The 23,235-nt window shown below is 35.4% G+C and overlaps 1 protein-coding gene across 11 annotated transcripts in view; it reads right to left on the minus strand.

Annotated features, from left to right (window-relative positions):
- Nucleotides 1-23,235, minus strand: part of TJP1 (tight junction protein 1) — a 281,159-nt gene that overhangs the window by 88,571 nt on the left and 169,353 nt on the right. Inside the window, exon 1 of one of the 11 annotated variants that reach the window (XM_031955478.1) lies at nt 22,535-22,653. The exons of 7 other annotated variants lie outside the window; for them this stretch is intronic. In XM_031955478.1, coding sequence (XP_031811338.1) covers nt 22,535-22,561 — 27 coding nt within the window. In that variant the 5' untranslated portion in view covers nt 22,562-22,653. 3 more of the 11 variants (XM_031955482.1, XM_031955483.1, XM_031955479.1) reach the window with 3 other exon arrangements.

Consider the following 23,235-nt stretch of genomic DNA (forward strand, 5'->3'; position numbering starts at 1 on the left):
TTAATACTTCCTAGCTGTCTGACCCTGGGCAAGTCACTTAATTCATATTGCCTCAGGGGAGAAAAAAAAAACTTAAAAAGTTTTTGTTTTAAATGTAGCTGGAATATTAAATAAATACAAAAAACATTTCTGGTTTTCTTAAAGGGCCCAAAATGACATCATTATGTTAGAGTCCAGTTACAATATGTCCAAACTGTGATTGATCACACCAATATGAACTTGGAATGCTTTGTCACAGGTCAGACACAAATAATCCCTACGAACATCTGAGGTGGCAACTTTGCACAACTTGCGTTTCTTTTGAGCTAATTTAATTCTACTTTGCTCATAGAACACAGCACCTTCTCTCATAAGGGTACAGCATGCTGGGCAGTCCTGTGTATCACTTTTTCTGATCACCCCTTGTGGGCATTTGCTATGTGGATTCTCCACAATATAGTTTTTTTGGGCAAGCGTACATTTGGCATTTGAACAATGTGGCCAGAGTTGTGCTCTCTGCAATAGAGTTTTAATGCTTGGCTGTTCAATAAAAGGCCTCAGTGCCTGGTATCTTATCCTGCCAGATGATCTTCAGAATCTTCCTAGACATTTTAAATAGGAGCAACTCAGTGTCCTGGCATGGGACTGTCCAGGTTTCACAGACCTACAACAATGAGGTCAGCACAATGTCTCTGAACTGGCAGTCCGCCTGATACTTCTCTCTCTCTCCCTTTTCCTCAGAGCTGCCCAAACACTGAGCCAGTTCTGACAATCTCATTACCAATGTGGACATCCTTAGAAAGTATACTGCCAAGGTAAGTGAACTTATCCATAAAGACATGCATCTGCTTTAACTGATGGTTCTACATATGGTGCTGGCTGATGGAGCACCTGATGTTACCTTAGTGTTAATTGTTAGACTAAAATTAATAATACAAGCAGCAAAGAATTGATCTATACTTTGTTGAATTTCAGCTATAGAGACTATTGAGTGCACATTATCTGCAAACAAAACAAATATGCAAAATACAGGAATCTAAATGGAAAAATAATTTGAAAGGACTTCATTGAAGAGGCAAGAAAAGTTGGATTAGGATATAGGAGAAGGAAGATTAAGGTGAAAGAGGGGTAAGAGACTAGGAAGAGAAGTTTGGAGAGAGTAATGATAGCACATTCTTCAGCAGCTGGATCAAATATTCATAGGGATCTGAAGAGTAAAAGGTTCATGGGAATTTGCAAGACACAGGAGTTAAGTGTGGGCAAATCAGGTGGGATTAAGTCCACAGAGGATAAGGTTGGTACAAGCCTTTCCTTAAAGAGTTTCAAGTACCTATGTCTTTAAATGTTATCTGGGGGCTATGCCTTTCCAAGAAAGAACCAAATAGAGAGGCATCAAACAATTTATGAAAGAAAAATTATTTTCAGTTCTGGTTCTTTCTGTAGCATATCCAGAACAGTGTGCCTGTTACAGGCAGGGCAACCATTACATTTGGCCTTTAACACTTGAGAAGAGCGATAAAATAAAATGAAAATGGTCCTTAGATATGAATTTCAGGAAAACTGCTAAAAATCTGAACATACACATGACATCTGTATCTATAGGCAGCACAATTTTGAAAGCCCAAATTTTCAAGACTTCGCCAGAAAACTGGGAAAATTATAAATGATATTAGTAGAAAGAACAAAAAAAGTCAAATAAGAAAAATAAAAGCATCATCTTCTGCCTTTTAATTTCTGTTCTCCCTAGGAAATCTGTTTAAAAATGGTCCACACAGTAGTATATACTGATGATATGTTGATGGAAATGAGGAAAACAATCTTTTGTAGATGATTCTCTACAATAAATACCATCACCATAGTGGCACAAGTAAGAGAACTTAAGATTAAAAACATCTTAGAGTCTCTTCCAACAAAGTATACTGTATGTTAAAATCAGTAGTAGATGAAGCTGAAGGTCCTGATTAATATCAAGCAAGGAACAAAACAGAAAAAATATGCTCCCCTGAGATGCCTGCCATTGTCCCAGAGGATATCCTGCACAAAAAGAAGATCCTCAATGGTGAGGTTCTTTGGAGAATCCTATTTTTGAATAGTATAATGCTTCAAATGCATCAAGATTCAGTCTTGATGACCAGCTCTAAAATATACAAAGTAAAATCCAAGTTGATGAAGAATTCAATTCAACATTTATTACACATTTATTATCCTGTAGTTGAATAAGCAGTCCAATAAATTTAGCTATGGGGAAGGATTCTGGAAAGATGGCAGAGTAGTTTGGTAAATTTCAAGCTCTCCCGATTTTCCCCACAAACAGAACAAATATGCACCCTTAGGGCGAACACATACTGATGAAAAATCAAAACGATTGGGGACAGAACAGGACCCCTCCAAATATAACCCAAGATCTGAAGGTTTTAAGAAAAACTTGGGGCCCTATTAACCCCAGTGAAGTGCAAACACCTGCGGCCAGCTGCAAAGAAAACACCAAATGGGAGGCCTTCAAGCTATCAGAGTGTGGCTAGAGCCTCAGCAGGAACCACAAAAACGTTCACCTCCCAGTAGGTGAAGTCAGGGTTTGAGTTCAGGAAGACAGAAAGAGGCCCACAAGCCCTGGGCGAGAAGGAATCAGCAGCGGGTGAGTGCAGAGGCAGTGGGTTAAGGACGGGATTGGCTGCAGGCCCTTGCTGGAGGTTGGAGTCATTGGTTTGGAGTTCCTGATCAGAAGGATGGGCTCAAGTAAAGCCAGATGCACCATTCCCATCACACCAAAATTAGAGGTGTTTACACTTATCCTTCTTTTATTTTAAAAAATGTGCCAGCAAAGAAGAAAAAACTACCAAAGAAACATACTGTGGGAACAAGAAGACCAGGGTTCATCTCCAGAGGAGGATGCTTAAGTCAAAAAAGCTTATACTCCAAAGAGTAATGTGAAATGGTTCCCTGCCCAGAAAGAACTTATAGAAGAACTCAAAAAAGAATTTAAAAATTAAATTAATAAAAACCAACCAAGAACAAGATTATGAAAAAATGTTAAATAACTACAAAAGGAGAGTCTCAAAAACAAAAATAACTCTGAAAATTAGAATTGAGCAGGCTATGAGAGAGCAAGAAATGACTAAATAGATTATAAAGAATGAAAAAATAGAACAGAATGTGAAACATTAATAAAATGAAAGATCTGGAGACTAGATGAAGAAGAAAAAATATACTAATTACACTGCCTGAAAGTTATGATCAAAAAAAGGATCTTGACACAATAATGCAAGAAATAATCTAAGAAATTTGTCCTGCTGTGATATAACATGAGGGAAAAGTAGAAATAGAAAAAATTCACCAATCACCACCTCAAAGAGATCCTTTGTGGAAAACATAGGAACATTACTGCCAAATTTCAAAAGACCCTTCTCAGATCAAGCAAAAGTAAAAATTGATCTAATTAAAAGAGATAAGGAAGGAAACTACATCCTGCTAAAGGGTAGCATAAACAACGAAGCAATATCAATATTAAACATATATGCACCAAGTGGTATGGCACTCAACTTCCTAAAGGAGAAGTTAAGAGAGTTGCAAGAAATAGACAACAAATTTCAAAAGACCCACAAAGAGAAAATTTTGCAAAAAACAAGAAAAAAAATAAATTAAATATGTTGGAGCTACAATTAGAATCATACAGGATTTCTCAGCAGCCACAATAAAAGACCGAAGGTCCTGGAATCATATCTACCAGCAATCAAAAGAACTAGGCCTGTGGCCAAAAATATCATATCCAGCAAAATGATCTATAGTACTGAACAAGAAAAAAATGGACAATCAATGAACCTGCATATTTTTAGGGCTTTCTATCAACCAAACCCGAACTTAATAGAAAATTTAACATATAAAAGCTAATATCAAAGATCAATTTCAAGGAACTCAACATGGATAAACTTTTTTTTTTTTAACATGGGAAATGAATACCATATATTTAAGATTGACATCCACAATAGAGCAGCTCAAAAGAAAAATTGCAAAATAAAAGTTAAAAAATAGGTTTAAAAAGGCAAAAAACTAAAAAATCATGTTATACAAATGTGGTGCAGAGGAAAAAGAGACAAAGAGACATTAGAGGGGGGAGGAGGGCTAATAGTTTTAAAAATTGGTAATGTATATTACCATTACACACATATTAACACTACATACATACCACTAAGGGTATAGCACCCTACAAAATTTATAAAGAAATAAGAGGGGGAGGGATGGGCAGACCAGTAAGCAAAAGATGTGAGAAGACATGGGAGGGATCTATGGGTAGGAAAAGGTTAAATAATAATAAAGCAAGTCAGGAGTAGAATTAAAGCAAAAAATTAGTAGGGACAGGAAAAATGTGTGGTTGCTTGGGTGGGGATGCGTATGTATGTGTGTATGAATGTATTTACATATGTATACATAATATATCCTTTCTCAACTATAGCCTGCTGGGTAGAAAGGGAGGCTAAAGGAGAAAAAAAGAATAAAGTAAAAAAGATGCACAGCAGAGAACAAAAGAACAATTTCCAAGAAGTAAAGAAAAGGTGGATACTCGTGAATATAACTTGTACTGATATATCTGTTTTCTTGAACTGGTAATTTTTTGTTATATAGTTTGAATCCTCCCTGATGTTCTGCTGGGCACCTGAAAATATTTTCTTTTATTTCATTTTGTTTTGTATTCCTTTTCTGTTTTTTCTTATTCCATTTTAAAAAATATTTTTGGTAAAAATTAAATAAATTATAATAAACAAACAATAAATTTATTATTTTAATATTTATTATTTATAAAATATGTATAAATATGTATAAATACATATCATGAACATTGAAAAGGACTCAATTTCATTCAGACAAATGCATAATACAGTTTCCTAGTTGTTCCTTACATAAAAGCCCATCTTTTTAAACATCAATATTTTCTGACATTGTATGATTGTGAATTATGGAACCCCACTATGTCTGAAGATTTAAAATTATAGATAAACCACAGGGCAATGGAGAAATTTATATCAGGAATAAATAGAATGCATTCCCCAAAATGTCATGTGCAAAGCAGTGGTCTATAACAAAGGCTTTATAAACTTTTTCCACTTGTGACTCTTTTTACCCAAGAAATTTCTGTTTGATCACAGGTACATAGGTATCAAAAACAAGTGTACAAATCAAACGTTTACTGATAATACATCACAATTTCACAGCCCCCACATTCAGTTAAAAAACCTCATATGGTCATGAACCACAGTTTAAGAAGCTAAGGTCTGAAAGTATTCAGGAAATGTATAATTTTAAAGTGTGCTGAGTTAGAACAAAATATAACTTATAAGCCAAGTACTATATACTGGTATCCACAAAAAGCTGAAAACTTTTTTCAGATATAAAAAGATATATAATGGGCATCTTCATTTTAAGTTTTTGCCCATTATATAAGGCAGACTATTGCAAATTTCTTTCCCTTAATCCCTATAAAAATATGTAGGAGCTCCCCATCCTTTAAAAAACAAAAGCCTTCATTTGATCCCAGTGTCTTCAAGCATGTATTTTCTCTTCCCACTTCCACAGCCAAACTTCCACAAAGAGTTGTACTCCTTATTTTCACTTACTCATATCCCACTCACTTCTCATTTCCCTTGCTAATGTTTTCTAATTGATTGAAACTGTTCTCTCAAAAGTTACTAAATATATCTTAATTAGTAAATGGCTACCCCTCCCCCCATCTTCATACTTTTTGACCTTTCTTCAGGATTTAGCACTTTTTTTTTCATCCTATTTAATCAACCCTTCTTTGGATTTTAGTGCCATTGTTTTCTCTTGTTTCTCCTTTTACTTGACTATTTGTCGGTCTCTTTTATTAGAAACTAACAAATCATGAATATCCAAACTCTTGTGTGTGAATAATCCATAAGGCAATTTCCTAAATCATATTCTCAATTCTTTCTCTACTCTCTCTTTTGGTGATGATTTTGTAAGCTCATACAGGTTCAGTTATTATCTCCATGCCAATGACTGCCAAATAAATAATATTACTAGTAAAACATTCTTACTATGTTATGTTAGTAAGTTAACTAACTTCATGCAAGTTAATAGCCATGCTTGAAATGTTCTTCTTCAACTCCCCCTTCTGAAACTCCTAACTCTCTACAGATTCAACTCAAGTGCTACCTCCTATAAGCTTAATGCTAATAAATTTTCCTCCTCCAGTTGCTATTGCATTTACTTTATATTTATTTTGTATCACTTATGTTTTCTTACACATCCTCAAGTGACAAAGGTCATAAAGCTACTGGGCATGAACTGTTTTATTTTTATCCTTATGCTATAGAACCACAAACACATTGAATTAAATTTTTAAAAATTGTTTTAATGGATTAATTAATGGCATCAATAGATTGTGACCTCCAGTGGAAGAAGTACTATGCTGATTAAGATTGAGAAAATCACAGAAGGATTCAAGGTAGTTGGTATGACTTAGGGGACAACATAACTAAGAAAAGAAGTTGATTTTTGCATGGCATATGAATGAAGAAATAAGTAAATTAATGTAAGAAAGAAAGTTCAAGTACAAATAGGAAAATTAAGTAGAGTAGGACATTACATAGGCTCTTTCAAAAGAAGTTGTATGATGCTTCTGTTGCCTGACATCTTTGTAATGAAAAAATTCTTATAATGACAAATCCTGAGTTCCAGACCCAATTGTACCATTTAATACACTTTGAAACAGAATCAAATCATCATCATCATCATCATCATCATCAGATATTCTCTTTCCTTATCTAGAAAATGGAGAAAACCTACTTCATAGAGTTGTAAACATTATTTCTTGGTTCTGTATACTTAATTTCACTTCAATTCATATATTAAGCCTTCCTATGTTTCTCTGTATTCATAACACTCATTATTTCTTAGAACACAGTAACACTATTATATTAATGAGTTATTTAGCATCCCTCTCTCTATCTACTTTGCTTGCAGTTCTTTAACATTAAAAAAAAAAAAAATGCTGCCAAATTTTTTGGTGTATATGGTATCACTGACCTCTCCTTGAAATATATGACAAGCAGTAGAATCTCTGGCCATCTTAGACACTTTCTTCAAGTAATTCCAAAATATTTTCAAAAATTGTTAGAATAGTTGCAGAATTTCTCCAACAAAACATTAGCATTCATCTTTGTATACATACTCTCTGCCTTTAAATATTCCCACTTTCTGTCACCTTTGCTAAATTTGCTGGATGTAAAGGATTAGTATATAATATACTTTAGTAAACAGAAGTAAGGAAGAAAGCAAGGCAAAGTGGATACAGAGCTATCATCAAAAGTCAAAAAGAGCTGAGTTCATCAAGTCCTATCTCAGACACATCTTGGCTGAGTAAGTATAGGCAAATCACTTAATCTCTTAGTATTCTGGAAAACTAACTCTTAAGCTTCAGACAAGATGCTAATAGCATTGGTAGGGGGATTTTCCTCATAAGAAATTCACTCCAACCTAAGAGCCAAATCCACCCTTTCTGTTTTTTATACAGTCTAAGAGCTTACAATGGCTTTAAACATTTTAAATACAATGTTATTTAAAAACTTAAAAACTATTCTAGCTCAGGCATACAAAACAGACCCAGAGGCCATTTTATATTATATATACATATATGTGCACACACATACACACAACTTCCAACATGTACAATACATACATACAACCATGTGGAACTCTATTATGCCATCCAACTGCCCATAATATACATGTATACACACAGCATGTTTACATGTCCATATGTATGTTTATAGACACATGTGCATTTATATACACCAATGTGTATATATCCAACATATACACACACACACACTCTTACATAAATTATAATAATAAAGAACAATAAAGAGTTCTTCATGCCAATAGGAACTAACTCCATTGGCCTCATCTAAGCCCATAAACCTGAATCCCTCACACATACTTTCTAAATAATGTGCATTTCTAATATTACCACAAAAATCCAGGGCAAGACAGAAGGAGAAATTATATTTATATAACTACAGAATTTATAAAACACTTGAAACAGTACAGTTAAAAAAAAAAACAAAACTATGGTGACTTATAGTGAAACACTAGTGACTTTCCATATTGCAGTTTTGATACATCATGGGTCAGCTTAAGAAATAAAATGGGAATCTGGGAGGAGTTTTGTGGAAACAGATGACAGGTCATTATCATCTTTTATTTTGTTGTATCGTATCAATGATATCATCGCTATTATTATGACAAAAAATTTAGAATTTCTACAAATGCATAAAATATTTGTACAGTATTGTGTAATAATATCATCAACCAAAATTTTACAATAAAGCATTGTAACACTCCTTAAAAGAAAAAATTCATACTTCTAAGGACTAAAAAATTTCACATGGATTTTCTAGATGGGGGGGTGGGTTAAATTCCAACGCCTGTAATGTGGAAGGGATAAGTGTAAATGAGGACTTATTAAATATATACTTTGTAGCAAGCAGTGTGATAAGACTAGAAACACAAAATCAGAAACACTGTGCCTACCCTCAGGTAGCCCACATTTCAAATAGGATAAGCAACCTGCATTAACTATGTACATAGAAAACATATAGAGTATAAAAAGGAGGTAACAGGCATTAGCAATAGGGAGCTAGAGAAAGGAAGACTGGAAAAACCTTTTTGTAAAGTGAATTTTGAGTTAAGTCTTAAAGGAAGCCAAGAAAGCCAGAAGGTAAAACTGAAGATAAGAGGGCATTTCAGACATGGAGGGTAACCAGTGTGAAGGTAAAAGAGACAAAAAGTGAGGGGAACAGAAATTTGGAAGAATGCCATTGTTGCTGAATTGTAGAATACAAAATATAAGAATGGAAAGGTATAAAAGGATCAGATTATGAAGGCCTTTAAAAGAGGAAGAGAGCATTTTATTCTGGCTATAACAAGAAGCAACAGATAAGTATGAGGTAGGGAAATCAACCAATAGGCTACTGTAATAGTCTAAAAGTGAAGTCAGGATGATTTTACACAGGGTGAAAAAGAGGGATGAAAGATATGAAAGATACCGAGAAAGTATAAATGAAAAAATGCAACAACACATTAAGAGGAAGGAGGTGATAAAGAGTGAATGATGACAGCTACACTGCAAATTTAGGTGATAGGAAAGGGTGTTCAATAGTAAGACTGAAAAAGCTGGTAAGAGGGGATGGTTTAGACAAAGCTTCTTAAACTTTTTCCTTGAGTAGATGCCCAACAGTTGGAGAATGGCTGAATAAGTGATGTAATGGAATATTATCATTCTATAAAAAACGAACAGCAGAGTCTCTAAACCAAAAAACCTGCCAACAAAAATCCTTGACAATGTCCCTTTTTAATTTTTCTGGAAATGGAGTGAAATTGAACTAAAGTATAAAACACAGCAGTGTGTTATAGGTTTTGTTTTTTGGGTTTTTTTTAAGATTTTACAAACACTTTTAAAGAAGAGAGTTGCTATAGTAAAATGGTTTGCTATCTTGATTTCGTTTTTTCAGATATGTTGAAGGCTGAGAGTAATGTTAACCCTTCCATTTATCCAAAGTAGATAATTATTTTTATTTGGGAACAAGTACAATTGTTGCCTACTTAAATAGCACTATAACATCCTATGATAATTAATTATATAGTGTAATTTTATCCCATGAAAACTATCCTTTGAAAACAAAGTAAATTAAGATTAATTAAAAATAGTGTATTAAATTTCAATCAGGTGGCATTCAGAATATATACCACTAAAAACTATTAGCCTAAGAGCTATATATGCTAACAAAATATAATTTAGCTACTTAGGATTTTTATGGTTGTTTTTTTATCAAATTTTAACATTTTTGTCAAATTTTTAGGTATTTAATTTGTAAAAGTCTGCTTGTACTAGTATACAGAAAATAGGGTATCAATTTAAATTTTTTGAAGCCAAGTGATCAAGTACATTTGTAATAAGTCAATAAATCAATTAAAAAAAAAAAAGATGATGATGATGATGATGATGATGAGCAGGCTGATTTCAGAAAAGCCTGGAAAGATTTACATGAACTGATGCTGAATAAAGTGAGCAGAAGTAGGTGAATATTGTATACAGTAATAGCAAGACTGATTATCAACTATGATAGACTTAACTTTTCAGCAATGATCCAAGACAATTCCAATAGACTTGGGATGAAAAATGCCATTTTCATCTAGAGAAAAGAACTCTGGAAACTGAAGCATACAAATTCCTTTCCCCACCTCTTCCCTTTCCCTCCCACCTCCTTTTTTGTTTGCTTTTTCTTCTTTGTGATTTTTTTCCCTTTTTTTCTGGCTTTTCTTTTTACTATTTTTTTTTTCTGATTTTCTTTTACAACATGACAAATATTTATATGTTGATAAGATGATTGCATATATCTACTCTTGGGGAGGGGAGATGACAGGGAAGAAGAAATATCTGGAACTCAAAAATTTTACAAAAATGAATGTTGAGAACTATCTTTACATGCAACTGGAAAAATAAATTATTTTCACCCAAGAAATTTTTACATGACCCCAAGTATATAGATATATAAAACATATAATTCAAATACTTATTGATAACAAATCATAATTTCACAATCCCCACATTCAATTTCATAACCCTCAATTTAAGAAGCTTTAGTGTAGAGGGAAAGATATCTATTCAACATCCAGGACAAGATGTCTTGGCTATTACCAAGCATGAAAAATGGTCTTGATAATTACATTACTACATTTTAGAAGCAAATATATGTAAGAAGAAAAACATAGCCATGCACTTACCAAGACACATAAAGGAACTACACAGTACAATTACCAAATATTCTTCAGAGATTAAATACAAATCTAGTTAGAGAAATATTTGCTCATTGGTAGGCTAAGCCAGTAAGATAAAAATGACACTATGTATGTTAATTTACTTATTACTTAGTGGTATATCAAACAGCCAAAGGATTACTTTATTATTAGAAAAAAAAAATTTGTATGGAGGAACTAAAGGTTAAGAATCTCAAGGGAAATGGAGGAGGAAAGAGAAGGGGAGCAGGCAGGAAGAAAAAGTAACTGACAGCACTGAATCTCAAAATATACTACAAAGCACTAATACTCAAAACAATTTTGTACCAGTTAAAAAATTAGGGTAGACGATAAAAAATAAAAGTTTTAATAGAGAAAAAAATAATAAAAGTCAAAAATAAATAAATAAATAGCTGTTTTTCAAGGGAAAAAAAAAGGAAAGAAAGAAAGAAATATACCTACACATGTTTCTAGGTAGAAGAGAAGAAATCAGAAGGGAGATTTTCATTTTCTTTGTATTACTCAGTTCCTAACTCAGTGCACCTTTAATTTACAGCAAGCAGCACCACATAGAATTAGAGAGAAAAATCAGTGATGACAATTTACTAAACAAAAGTAGGAAAAAAAAATCAGTAGACAGATGGAAGGGAAAAAGTTGAGAGGTAGGGTCCATTTTCCTCTAAGAGATTAAATATGGAGGAAGAGAGGTTGGGAACATGAGGAAGCAGAGCTGAACAAGTTCACCACAGATGCAATAAAAGAATGGATTTGAGAAGTTTACAAAGAGTTAAAGAGGGCACTATCATGTAGACAAATAGGATTCCAAAGTTTCAAAGCAATTTCATGTAAAATTTATACCATAATCCAATAATTTGATTTCCAATTATTTACTATGTAGTACATATGTAATGCATATTTAGATATGTATCTAACTTTTTCTCAATTGGATTTTATGCACTTTCAAAACATTTCTTTCGTTTTTCTTATAGCCTTCAAAGCAATCACACAAATTCAAGTCAGTTTAAGAGATGAGAAGGGTCAGCAAATTACCATTTCTACTGAACTTCTCTATGTTTCTTAAATCATGACTGTAAAAGTTTTATATAATTATTATAACTTTAAAATAAACACTTGCTTTTATTGTATACAGTCCAAGGGGCACCTTAATCACAGAACACTCCTACATATCAAACCAGTGAAAGTGAATGTGACTGAACAAGGACTATGAAGAAGTAATTCAATTTAACAGATATTATTGGGAAATATATAAAATTAATCTATAGTCCCTGATCTTATGTAATTCTAATGGAGGAATCATAAAGCTATAGTAAAAAGCAATTCCTTATATCCAGTATTTATTACTCAATATTTATGTAGTTCAAGTTTAAGGTTTACAAAACATTTTCCTCACAACACTGTAGTAAATGTAGCATTATATTCATTCTGTAACTAAGAAAACTTAGGCTCCCAGAGGCTAATTCACATATCAATGATCATCTCTAGTACCAGTCAGCTCTTTAGACTTCCAACTACACTTAACTCATGTGTAGTAGTGCATGATCAATACCAAATGTTACTGCAGAAAAAGGAAGATCAATCATTGCAGATTTAAGTATGGAAAGTAAGGAAATAGAAAGGCTTTCAGATGGATTGTAAAGAACTGATAGAAAGAAATAGAAATGAGGAGGTTGAGAGGTATACAGTGGAGGGAAAGGAAACAAGATGATTCAGCAAAGGAAGATGAAGATGGCAAGACATAAGGCAGATGTGGAGAACACAAAGCATACTTCAGCATAGCCATCTCCTCAAAGACCTATTAAAAGTGAGTAGTGCAAGATGTGTCTGTAAAGCAGATGTTCTTACTCTAGAGTCCATGAATCTTAAGAAGCCCTGCCTGTAGTTAAGACTCAGATGCTAGTTGAAGTTGATCTTTAACTGTCATGAAAACAGGAACTACTGAAGATGGCACGATCAAGTCTATATTGAAATATGACTAATATGGTAATAAGAGGAAGAATGGATTTCAGAGAAGAGGGAATTTGTAAGCTCATGGAAATGAGCCCCTGAATGTAGATCAGATTCTGGAGGTCAAAATTCAGCATGACTTGATTATCAATTGATAGGTAAAGTAAAGGAAAAGTCAAAAATAGCACTGAGATTTCAAATATGAGAAATTAGGTGAACCATAGTACCACTAATAATAAATTCCATAAGAGGTTTTGAGGAGAAAAACAATATATTATTAATTTCAGACACATTGAGTTGGATGTAAATACTGGAATATCCATGTAGAAGGAAGTCAATATAATGTTTTTGGTTTGTTTTTTTTAAGGCAGTAGTCACATAAATTCCTTTAAAATTCTTAAATAAATCATTTTTTTAAGTGCTTAATTTCTCCTTTTTTGCTTCACCAAAGCACAGAGGTGAACAGGAATTCTCAAAAGCCAGGAGAGAGCACAATTTCTAATAGGTACTATCTTGAGGACAGTTTATAATATCTCCTGTTCATAATAAATTTTTTAACTAAATCAATTCATTTAACTCAAAAGTATATCACTAAAGATTTTTGCCAAATCCTTTTTAGGACTAAGACCACTGAAGTATTCTCCACCTCATGAGTGACTTCCCTCCTAATGGGTTTTTCCTTATGATTCATTGAATTTCACTAGTTATTTTTTCTCCTGTTAATTCACATAATAATTAACATAACTTTGTAAGAAAAAAAAGCACATCAAGACAGTAAACAGTATAGGGGTGATATTATTTTCTTTTTCTTTTGCAATACAATAAATATGTGTATATGAACCCATATTTATAAACTTAAAGTGGCTTCTGGCTCTACCTAACTACTACTTCTATCCTAGTCCCATTTGGGAGATGGGAGTGGGGATAAACCCAGTCCAAATAAATTAATTAGAGACCTAAATATTAAGAGCTATATATTTTACCATTCTCCTTCATATTTTGAACTTGAGATTTTATTTTTCTTCTAGTTAATCTACTAAAAGTCAATGTTTTCAAATTATTTTGATATATTTTTAAAATTATCAAAATTGTATCATATGTCTTGAGGAAACACAAAGGTGAAAAAAAAAAGTTCTTGCTCTTAAAAATAGACTTGCAAATTTAAATCTTTTCAAGAAGCCCGATTCCATGTATTTTTGTTCAAAAATTCTACTAAATTAGTACGCTAAAACTTTTTTATTTTAATACCAGAGATAACAATCATATATTTCTGTAGGAATTCTAAATGTACTTACTTTTAAATTCTACTTATTCTTTGAGAGGGACATTTTCACCTAGCTTACAAACTTCACAAAGCTTACAAACTACTCATATCTTCCCAAGAAATTTATGGTGACCATGCACAGCCCTTTCTCATTTAAATCCAATTCACTTGCATGTCATGGCATCACCTCCCTGATGTCATAGTCTTCTTCAACAACCAACCAACTAACATTTAAGTGTCTGCTATGTTTAAAGTATTAATTAAGAAGATTAATGTAGTTTCTTAAAGTCTATTTCTTAAATGTTAGTTAACTGAATAAAACCTCCTTACTCTACTCTTATCAACAGAACACACAAAGTCCCTTGGCCTTTCTTTTAAATAAAAAAATGAGATTCCTAGTAGAAAAAGGGCTATCTCTAACTATAAACTTTAGGGGTGAAGACATATATAATAAACTTTTAGATATTTGATCACAGCTCTCATGTCCCTCTCCCCAAGTCTTTTCTTTGTGTTAGATATCGCACTTCTTCACCACATTTTCATGTGTCATGATTTCTCATCCCTCACTACTCTAGTTAGCAATTATTTCTGTTTTGGCTACAAACCCTGAGGATCTTCCCCTCTCAGATATTTTTTTTGACCGGATAAGAAAAATTATTCTCTGATTTATATCTTATAAATGACTGGGCATTGTCTCAATTAAATTGAACTTGTTAAAGACTTTTAAAGGCCATAATCTCCCTCCTGTATCCAGGGCCATCTGTAGTCATCCTGATCTATATCTGCCACTGGACCCAGATGGCTCTGGAGGACAAAGTGAGACTGCTGACCATGCACAGCCCTCCTTCATTTAAATCCAATTCACTTTCATGTCATGGCAAGACCTCTCTGAAGTCACAGTCTTCTTCAACAAACAACAACAAAACATACAATCCTAAAAACACACAATAGTAATTTACCAAATGCCACAAGCAAACTAAGCCTGCATTTTTTCCCATCAGCCAGTTTGGCAACTTGCCATTTGATTCTCAGCATCAAGTTCCACTTGCCTGACTAAAGCAAAGATGTTTTTTGCCAACTCAGCTGATCAAAGAAAAAAGAAGGGCAAGGGATTACAGCATTCTGCTACAGGGCATTGGCATACTGAGAAAGCTCTGTCATTCCTAATACTGCATACAGCAAATGACATATTAAAAAAATATATACTGATGACAGTGCTTGTCTTAAGATACTGGTTTGGAAAATAATATCATAGGATCAATACAAGAAATTACCTCAAAGCATTTGTGGGGAGAAGACAGGAGATATTGAAATATACTAAGAAAATCACTATAGTAATTATACAGAAAGCCATCCAAGGGTGATATTTTTAAGAGATAAAACTCAAAACTCTTAATAAAAGTTACCTAAATACTAAGTAAGTAGTATTTAGGAATAACAACTAACATTTCTCATGCCCATCATAATAGACACAAAATGTCAGTCTATATAAATTCTTTCTCATTTTCTTTTCTTACATTTAAAACAGTTAAACAGACTCCTGTTTGGGTTCTCTTTGTCTTTCTCTGTGTCTGTCTCCCTCTCTCCACTCCTCCTTTCTTCTCTGTACTTGTTCCCTGTAACAGAAATGTGTTCCCTTCTTCAGCTTGACCGATGAATTTTTTTTCTTCTTTCAAGATGCTGCTCAAACACCATTGCATGAAGTTTTTCTTGATTACCCCCAAATTTAGTGCCCTGCTTCTCCCCCAAAATTTAATTATTGCATTTAATTATAATTATTCCCTTTTACTTTATTCTGCATATACCTATACAAAAATCTGTATTGTTCCTCAGGATGCAATTATTTCATTTTTTTGTACTTGTATTTCCATGGCCTATCCTAGCTCCTACATCTAGTAGGCACATAAAAATAGTTGTAGGTTGAGCAATAACACTTTTTCAGTCTAAATAAGAAAAAGGTAAAATCTCTATGGAAGTTTTAAGTAATATAGAATGAAAAAAGTATGTAAGGTTACAACCTGCACTGGTGGAAAGAATATCTGTGTCACAAATTCATTAAGTAGCTATGGTTTAGTAACACAGACTTGGTTTTCAATATCAAATGAAAGCATTAAGTACCTACTATGTAAAAGGCAATATACTAAGTTATAGGGATATAAAGAAAAGCAAAAACAATTCCTAACTATGCTCAAAAAGTTATCAAACTGTGCATACCCTTTGATCCAGCAGTGTTTCTACTGGGCTTATATCCCAAAGAGATTTTAAAGAAGGGAAAGGGACCTGTATGTGCAAGAATGTTTGTGGCAGCCCTCTCTGTAGTGGCCAGAAACTGGAAACTGGAGTGGATGGCCATCAATTGAAGAATGGCTGAATAAATTGTGGTATATGAATATTATGGAATATTATTGCTCAGTAAGAAATGACCAGCAGGATGATTTCAGAAAAGCTTGGAGAGACTTACATGAACGGATGCTGAGTGAAATGAACAGGACCAGAAGATCATTATATACTTCAACAACAATACTATATGAGGATGTATTCTGATGGACCTGGCCCTCTTCAACAATGAGATGGACCAAATCAGTTTCATTTGTTCAATAATGAAGAGAACCAGCTACACCCAGGGAAAGAACTCTGAGAGATGACTATGAACCACCACATAGAATTTTCAATCCCTCTATTTTTGTCCACTTGTATTTTTTATTTTCCTTCACAGGCTAATTGTAAACTATTTCAAAGTCCAACTCTTTTTATACAGCAAAATAACTGTTTGGATATGTGTGTGTGTGTATATATATATATATATATATATATATATATAGTATTTAACTTATACCTTAACATATTCAACATGTATAGGTCAACCTATCATCTGGGGGAAGGGGTGGGGGGAGGAGGGAAAAAGTTGGAACAAAAGGATTTGCAACTGTCAATGCTGAAAAATTACCTATGCATATATCTTATAAATAAAAAGCTATAATAAAAAAACAAACAAACAATTCCTGTTCTCAAGAAACCCACCTTCTAATGCAGGAATAATATGAAAACAACTATGTATAAAAAAAGATTAAACTGAAGATAATCTCAGAGAAGAATCATTAAGATTAATGAGAGAAGTCTAGCAAAGTTTCTTGAGAAGGTAGGATTTTAACTGAGACCTAAAGAAAGCCAGGGGAAGTCAGAAAAGTCAGACAAAGAGGAAGACAATTCCAGGTCACTGAAGATGGCCAATGAAAATGCCCAGATTCAGGAGATGAGAGTATCTTCTGTCTCTCTGGAAGAAACAGGAAGCCTGAGTCATTGTAGGAGTGAGGGGAGGAGTATACCAGGAAGAAGGTATAAGAACAACAGAAAAAGTAGGAAGGGATGATCAAGTTATAAAGAGTAAAGAATGAAATTTTCTCTTTAAATTATAAAAACAAAATAAATACTAATTTTGATAAAGCTAATTAATATTCATATAGATACAGAATAAGATATAAAAGTAAGCTCCTTGAAATCAGGAAAAAATATTTTTTACATCCCCAAGGATTAGCATAGTAACTATAATAATGAATTAAAGAAGCAATAGAACCTTTTTTTCCCTATTCCTTTTATCTTTGAGCACAGAAGGGCTGAAAGAGACCTTGTGAATCATGTAGTTTGACCTCAAATTACAGTAGGACCACAAGAGAAGTGAAGGTTCAGCCAACACAATTATTTAACTTGTGCCTCCGCTTTTCCCACTATGACAGACACAAATAAATGGCCCTATAACATTTATTCATCAGTTTATATAGTCTTTTAGATATTCTACTATGTTAGCCCAAACTATGTTAACCTTGTCTTGAAACATATAGTAAGAATAGCTACAATAGAGGAACTTTTCAGTAGAGCTCACAGCTCAATACCTAAATCTTAACAGTCAATATTAAGAAAATGAATTTTTAAAAATAAGTTAATATAAAGTACTATCTTAAAAACAAATACATTATATAAAGTCTAGTTTCAGCATCACTCTTCTTTTAAAATTGGAAAGGTATACTTAAGATTCATAGTAGTTTTTATAGATCTCCTTTAGTTCATTTTTAGGAAAGATTCCCTGCTTCTTCAACCACAAATATGCCCCGCCTGTTATTAAGAATTTATAGACTGCAGAACAAGTTAGAAACAAAGCACCTTGCTAACCTAGAAAGAAGCAACTTGAACCCACCATTCTCTACTATAAATAAATGAACACCTTTTTATCAAGAACAGCAAAAGTCCTGGTTTCACCTCAGTATTTCGCTTCAGAAACTATGTGAATATTTCAAAATCATTTGAGTAAATTTATTTTCAAATTCTTGAAAGAAACCATTCTAAGATCCTTTACCATAAGACTAAAGAATATAAAATTTAGGTGATTTTTCGGCATGAATTATTTTTCCATGAAGCAGTTTTTCAATAAATCCCAATTTGTCATAGAATTTTTCTAAATCACAGGTACTTTAAGTACTATGATGTATCTTTTAGATATAGACATATCTTTTACATATGAATCTTTATTATATGATCAAAGACTCTAAAACTTGATCTTCAAAACAATGATCTTATTGAGTCACCATTTGTGAATATACACTAATAAGCCAATTTAGAGTCACATTAAAGATCTTTGGAAGAAAAGACATTAACAGCATGTTATGTGGTCCTGTACATGTTATCAGACTAAATTTTATTTTGTTATAATAGAAGATACTAAATTCACAGACTCTTTAGATCTGCAAAGGTAGATACTTTCCTGTATCCTGTATTTTACAGATAAGGAACCTGAGCTTCCAAAAGATGAAGTGACCATTTCCTGGTCACACAATAAATGGCAATGGCTATAGCGTCTCCTAATCAAAGCCTGGCACTCTTTCCAATATGCCACATTGCCTAAGAGGTTTACATTAGCACTTTAGCTCTAAACAGAAAATTAAAGAGCAACTAAGTTAGGACTGCTGCATTGTTTCCAATCTTTGAAAGAAAAAAAGAATGAAATTACTATAATCTTTTTTCCTGCCAACAAAACAAGAAATAGTAATGCACCCTGTATTATAGACCTCAGAGCAAAAGATCAGTTTCAACCTCATTACTTACACAGCAGTGTGGTTATTTTTTTGTTTAGAGAATTTCTGTTATAATTTACTGATGAGTAGTATGTACTAGAAACCAAGGCTTTCTGAAACAAACAAATTTTAAAGCAACCTAAAAAGATTTTGTGTTAAGCCTGAAAGTGTCCAAAATGAAAATATATAAAGCTTAAAAACAAAAGCTCTTTCAACCCATGTTAATTAGCCCTGTGCCACCACAGAACTCAGAATATACAGAGACCAAGAAGAAAAGCAATTATCATAAGTAGTATTATAATAATGGATAAATTCTAGTTTTAACACTCTAGATGGCTAACATAAGTTGAAGGCCTTTGATGGAAACTTTTCAGAAACATGTTAAATTTTAAAAATTTGTATTTTAAGCATAGTACTGGGTTTACAGTATATCCTCAATTACTTGACAGATTTGAAATTCCTAACTACATCATTATATTTACTTACAAGAAAATCCAGACCTAAAAGATTAGTTTGCTCATCTCTTTAAGAGTATCTTATGAATTAGTAGCCTACGTATAATTTTGAAGCTGTGCTATGAAGTTGCTAAAATATAAGTGGTACCTAATTTGATAGCCTAGAAATACGTTTATCGATAGAAATACACACACACACACACACACACACATCAAATACCATGTAAATCAACGCACTTTTTTCAATGGTTTGCATTGCAATATCCTTCCTGTCAGGAAAAAAAATCTCTAGCAACACATAAGGAAAATTGTGCTTAAAAATATATTAAAATTGTATAAGCACATATACAATGCCCAAATTTCATATTAAATTCCATTGCCCTCTACACAGCAAGGGAGCTCAGGAACTTAGATGGCACTTTAATTTCAAGTTTCAAAAAAATTCCCTCTGCAATCTCTGATGATTCAAAGATATAAACAACCACTAACAGGGTTTCCCAAACATATCTCCTATCTTCAGTTCTCAAATAGTTCTTTGGTAATGAAGATTATCACTATTATTTTTCCTATTCTGCATAGAGTGTACCCATGATCAAAAATAAGTTTACAGTTCCAAATAAAAAAGAGTAAATACAAAATGATATACTTCTCTCCAATTTCAAAAACAGCCCAAAGACTGAAACATTTTTTAAGGTGGAGAGAAGTAAAAAATCCTAAAAAGCCCTAGATCCCTAACTTGCACATACCATATATCAACTCTCTAGTGACTGAAGTTTAATATGCTTTATTAGAAAACTTTAAACAAAAGTTTTTAGAAAAAAAATTTCAATAATAATAATGCCTAATATTTAAAGGACTATGTAAGTTTTGCAAAGTATTTTACATGTTATCTCATTTTACGCTCACAAGACCCCTCAGGTCAATGTTAAGAAAACCTCAATAAAAGCATTTTTATATTAAAATGTTTCTCTACCTCTTAACAGGTTCACTCTTTTTTTTTTTTTAAATAAACATCTAAAAAGATATTATAAATGTAGGTGTTTTAAAGGTTTGGGGAAATTAAGGTGAAAAATCAATTTTATATATATTCTACAATATTTGCAAAAAAGAAGACTTTCAAATTACACCTGACCAAATTATAACCAATAAGAATACAGGCAATAAAAGCATAACTAGTCCTACTTTTCAATATGCCTTATCCATAAAAAGACCAAAAAACATGAAAAAAAAATATTCCTCATTCTCTTTTCACAAAGAAAACATTTCCAAGTCCTAAGTCTTCTGAAAAATCTGCCTAAAACAAAAAATAAAGTATTCTTTCCCCTTCCTGATACTCACACTACCTACACTGCAGAAGTAACATTCTGTCTAAAGGACAATAATTTTTTTCTCCTCTTGTGAGGATGGAAATCGCTCTGTTTGAAAAGTAACTCAGGCAGTTTTGTGTGAAAATTCTGTAGGTTATATTTCAGTGGCAAATTTTTCACTAAGATCCTACTTCAATGTTACAGAGCCAAAGGGGGAAAAAAAGACTAGATTCATCAGAGTCATTCTTAGGTGTCTTTAAAAGTCAGTCCATTTTTTCTGTCTAGTAATTACCGAATGAAATTTCAAAACGACAGGTCCAGAGCTAAGACCATACAGCCTTCAAGTAACCTTCTTTCCATGACATATATGAACATGTGTTTTTCAATAAAGAAAAATAAACTGCTTTGTAACCTTGGTGCTTTGAATCAATTCAGAAAGGGGAAGCTTCTAGTGCTGCAGATAGAAAAAAGTGAATTAACTTTACTAAACTCATAAAATTTTGTAAAAGTTACTTTTAGTTAACTCAAAATATGGTCTAAAGTCACAGCATATGGAAAAATATGAGGAAGGACTTGTTTGCAAGTGGTCCATTTTGACAGTATACTTAACAGCACATGGTATATATCTTTAATATGTGCTTGTATTTTTAAGTCACGCATTCAGCTACAATAAGTTTTAAAGTGAAAATCGTGAACCGGTAAGGGAGTCGGAGAAACTCTTCCCGGACAGAAGCAATAATCACTTGTTGACAAATGGAAGTGAGAGAGCAGTCAGAGGAAAGTCAGCTCCGCGCTCAGCTGGGAGCCTGCAGAGTCCGGAGCCTTATCGCAACCAAGGCAGGGAGCACATACCACAATCAATGACATCAGATCGAAACTAGCCGGTTTCACCGGGGAGCGGACGATCCTTTCAGAGCGGTGGGGGCCGCCCCACTTCTCCCGCCCCCTCCCCTCTACTCCATCCTCGCTCTCTCCAGAGCCGCGGGGAGCCCGGTGGCTCTCAAAACACCCTCAAAGCTCTCGAGCGGCCAGCCGGGGAGCGTCCCTAGCCCGTGGGACGGCTCAGGAGGGAGGGAGGAGGGATGCACCTGCCTCGGCGTCGCCAACGGCGGCCCCACCCGAACGAGCCTTCCCTCCTGTCACCTTCGCCAACTCCCCGGGCCGGTATTTCTTCTCCGTCACCTTCTCACCCAGGGCCGGAAGACCAATCCTAGGGTGGGTTGTCTCCGAGCTCTCCGGCGGGGCCGAGCCGCCACCCCCCTCCATCCGGGCCCCTCCCCCTGGCTCGGGGCTAAAAGTCGGGCCACTCCCGGGGCGGAGCTGCGCCTCGGCGTCCTACTCACCTGGCTCGGCGCCGGGGGAGAATAGCGGGGTCTGCGTCCCCATAGGAGCGAGGCCGAAGGGGTTAGGAGGCCGCCCCGGCGCGAGCCCGCCAGTCAACAGGTGGGAGGTCCCTTCGGCGAGGTCTGCCAGAACCTCTACATCCCGGGCGCAGCCGCCGGGTCCTCGTCCCGCCCGGAGCTCTGTACCCGACAGAGACGCTCCCAGACCTGGCCCTCCAGTGGGAGATAGGGGAAAAATAAAGAGCCGTGGAGGCTCCCCAGCCCCAGGCTGGCTGAGCTTCGGGCCCTGCCCCGACCCGGCCTCGCTCGCTCCCGCTCCCGCGCCGGCCCCCGTGCTTCTTACCTTGGCGGCCGCAGCTCTGGCGGACATTTTGTGCGTCTCTCCCGCGCCAAGTGAGGCTCCTCACTCTTAAGGCAGAAGCTGCAGTTCCAGGTCGGCCGCAGCTCGCTCCTCTCACGCCGCTGCCCAAATAAACATCTCCCGGGAGCGAGCGAGCGAGCGGGGCCGGGGGCGGGGGCCGGCAGCGCAGGCCCGGCCCAGGGGGAGGGGATTCAACTTGGACAAAAGTCCCGGAGTCGTTCGGCGTCGGCCGCTCGGCCCGGGGCCTCCCGGGTGAGGGAGCCGAAAGCTGAGGGGGGCTCCGCGGAGCGGTCGGGGCCGAAGCGACCCCGGGTTCTTTCCTCTGCCCCAGCTACCACCCGTCTCTCCCGGCAACCGGCGCCATGCCAGCCGGGGCCAGGCCGGCCTCGTCGCTCACGCCCCGTCCAGCCGAGACCGCGGCTTCACGAAGGAAAGGATTCGGACCCAGGCGGCCCACCCCCGAGAGTTACCTCCTTCTCTTGCCCTGGAGGGGTCCTCTGTGCCCAACTTAACCAGCCTCCCTGTTGGGAGGAGAAGGGGTTGGGGCAACACAAGAAGCCGCAGCGGAGGAACCCCAGGCCGGCCAGCGGCGCTCACATCTGCCCTTGCTTACTGAGCATGCCCAGCCCTCGGGCCCGAGCCACGGAGGCGTTTCTGGGGGCGGGGAGAGAGAGGAAGGAGAG

The sequence above is a fragment of the Sarcophilus harrisii genome, chromosome 2, assembly GCF_902635505.1.
Source record: "Sarcophilus harrisii chromosome 2, mSarHar1.11, whole genome shotgun sequence".
NCBI classification, from domain to species: domain Eukaryota; kingdom Metazoa; phylum Chordata; class Mammalia; order Dasyuromorphia; family Dasyuridae; genus Sarcophilus; species Sarcophilus harrisii.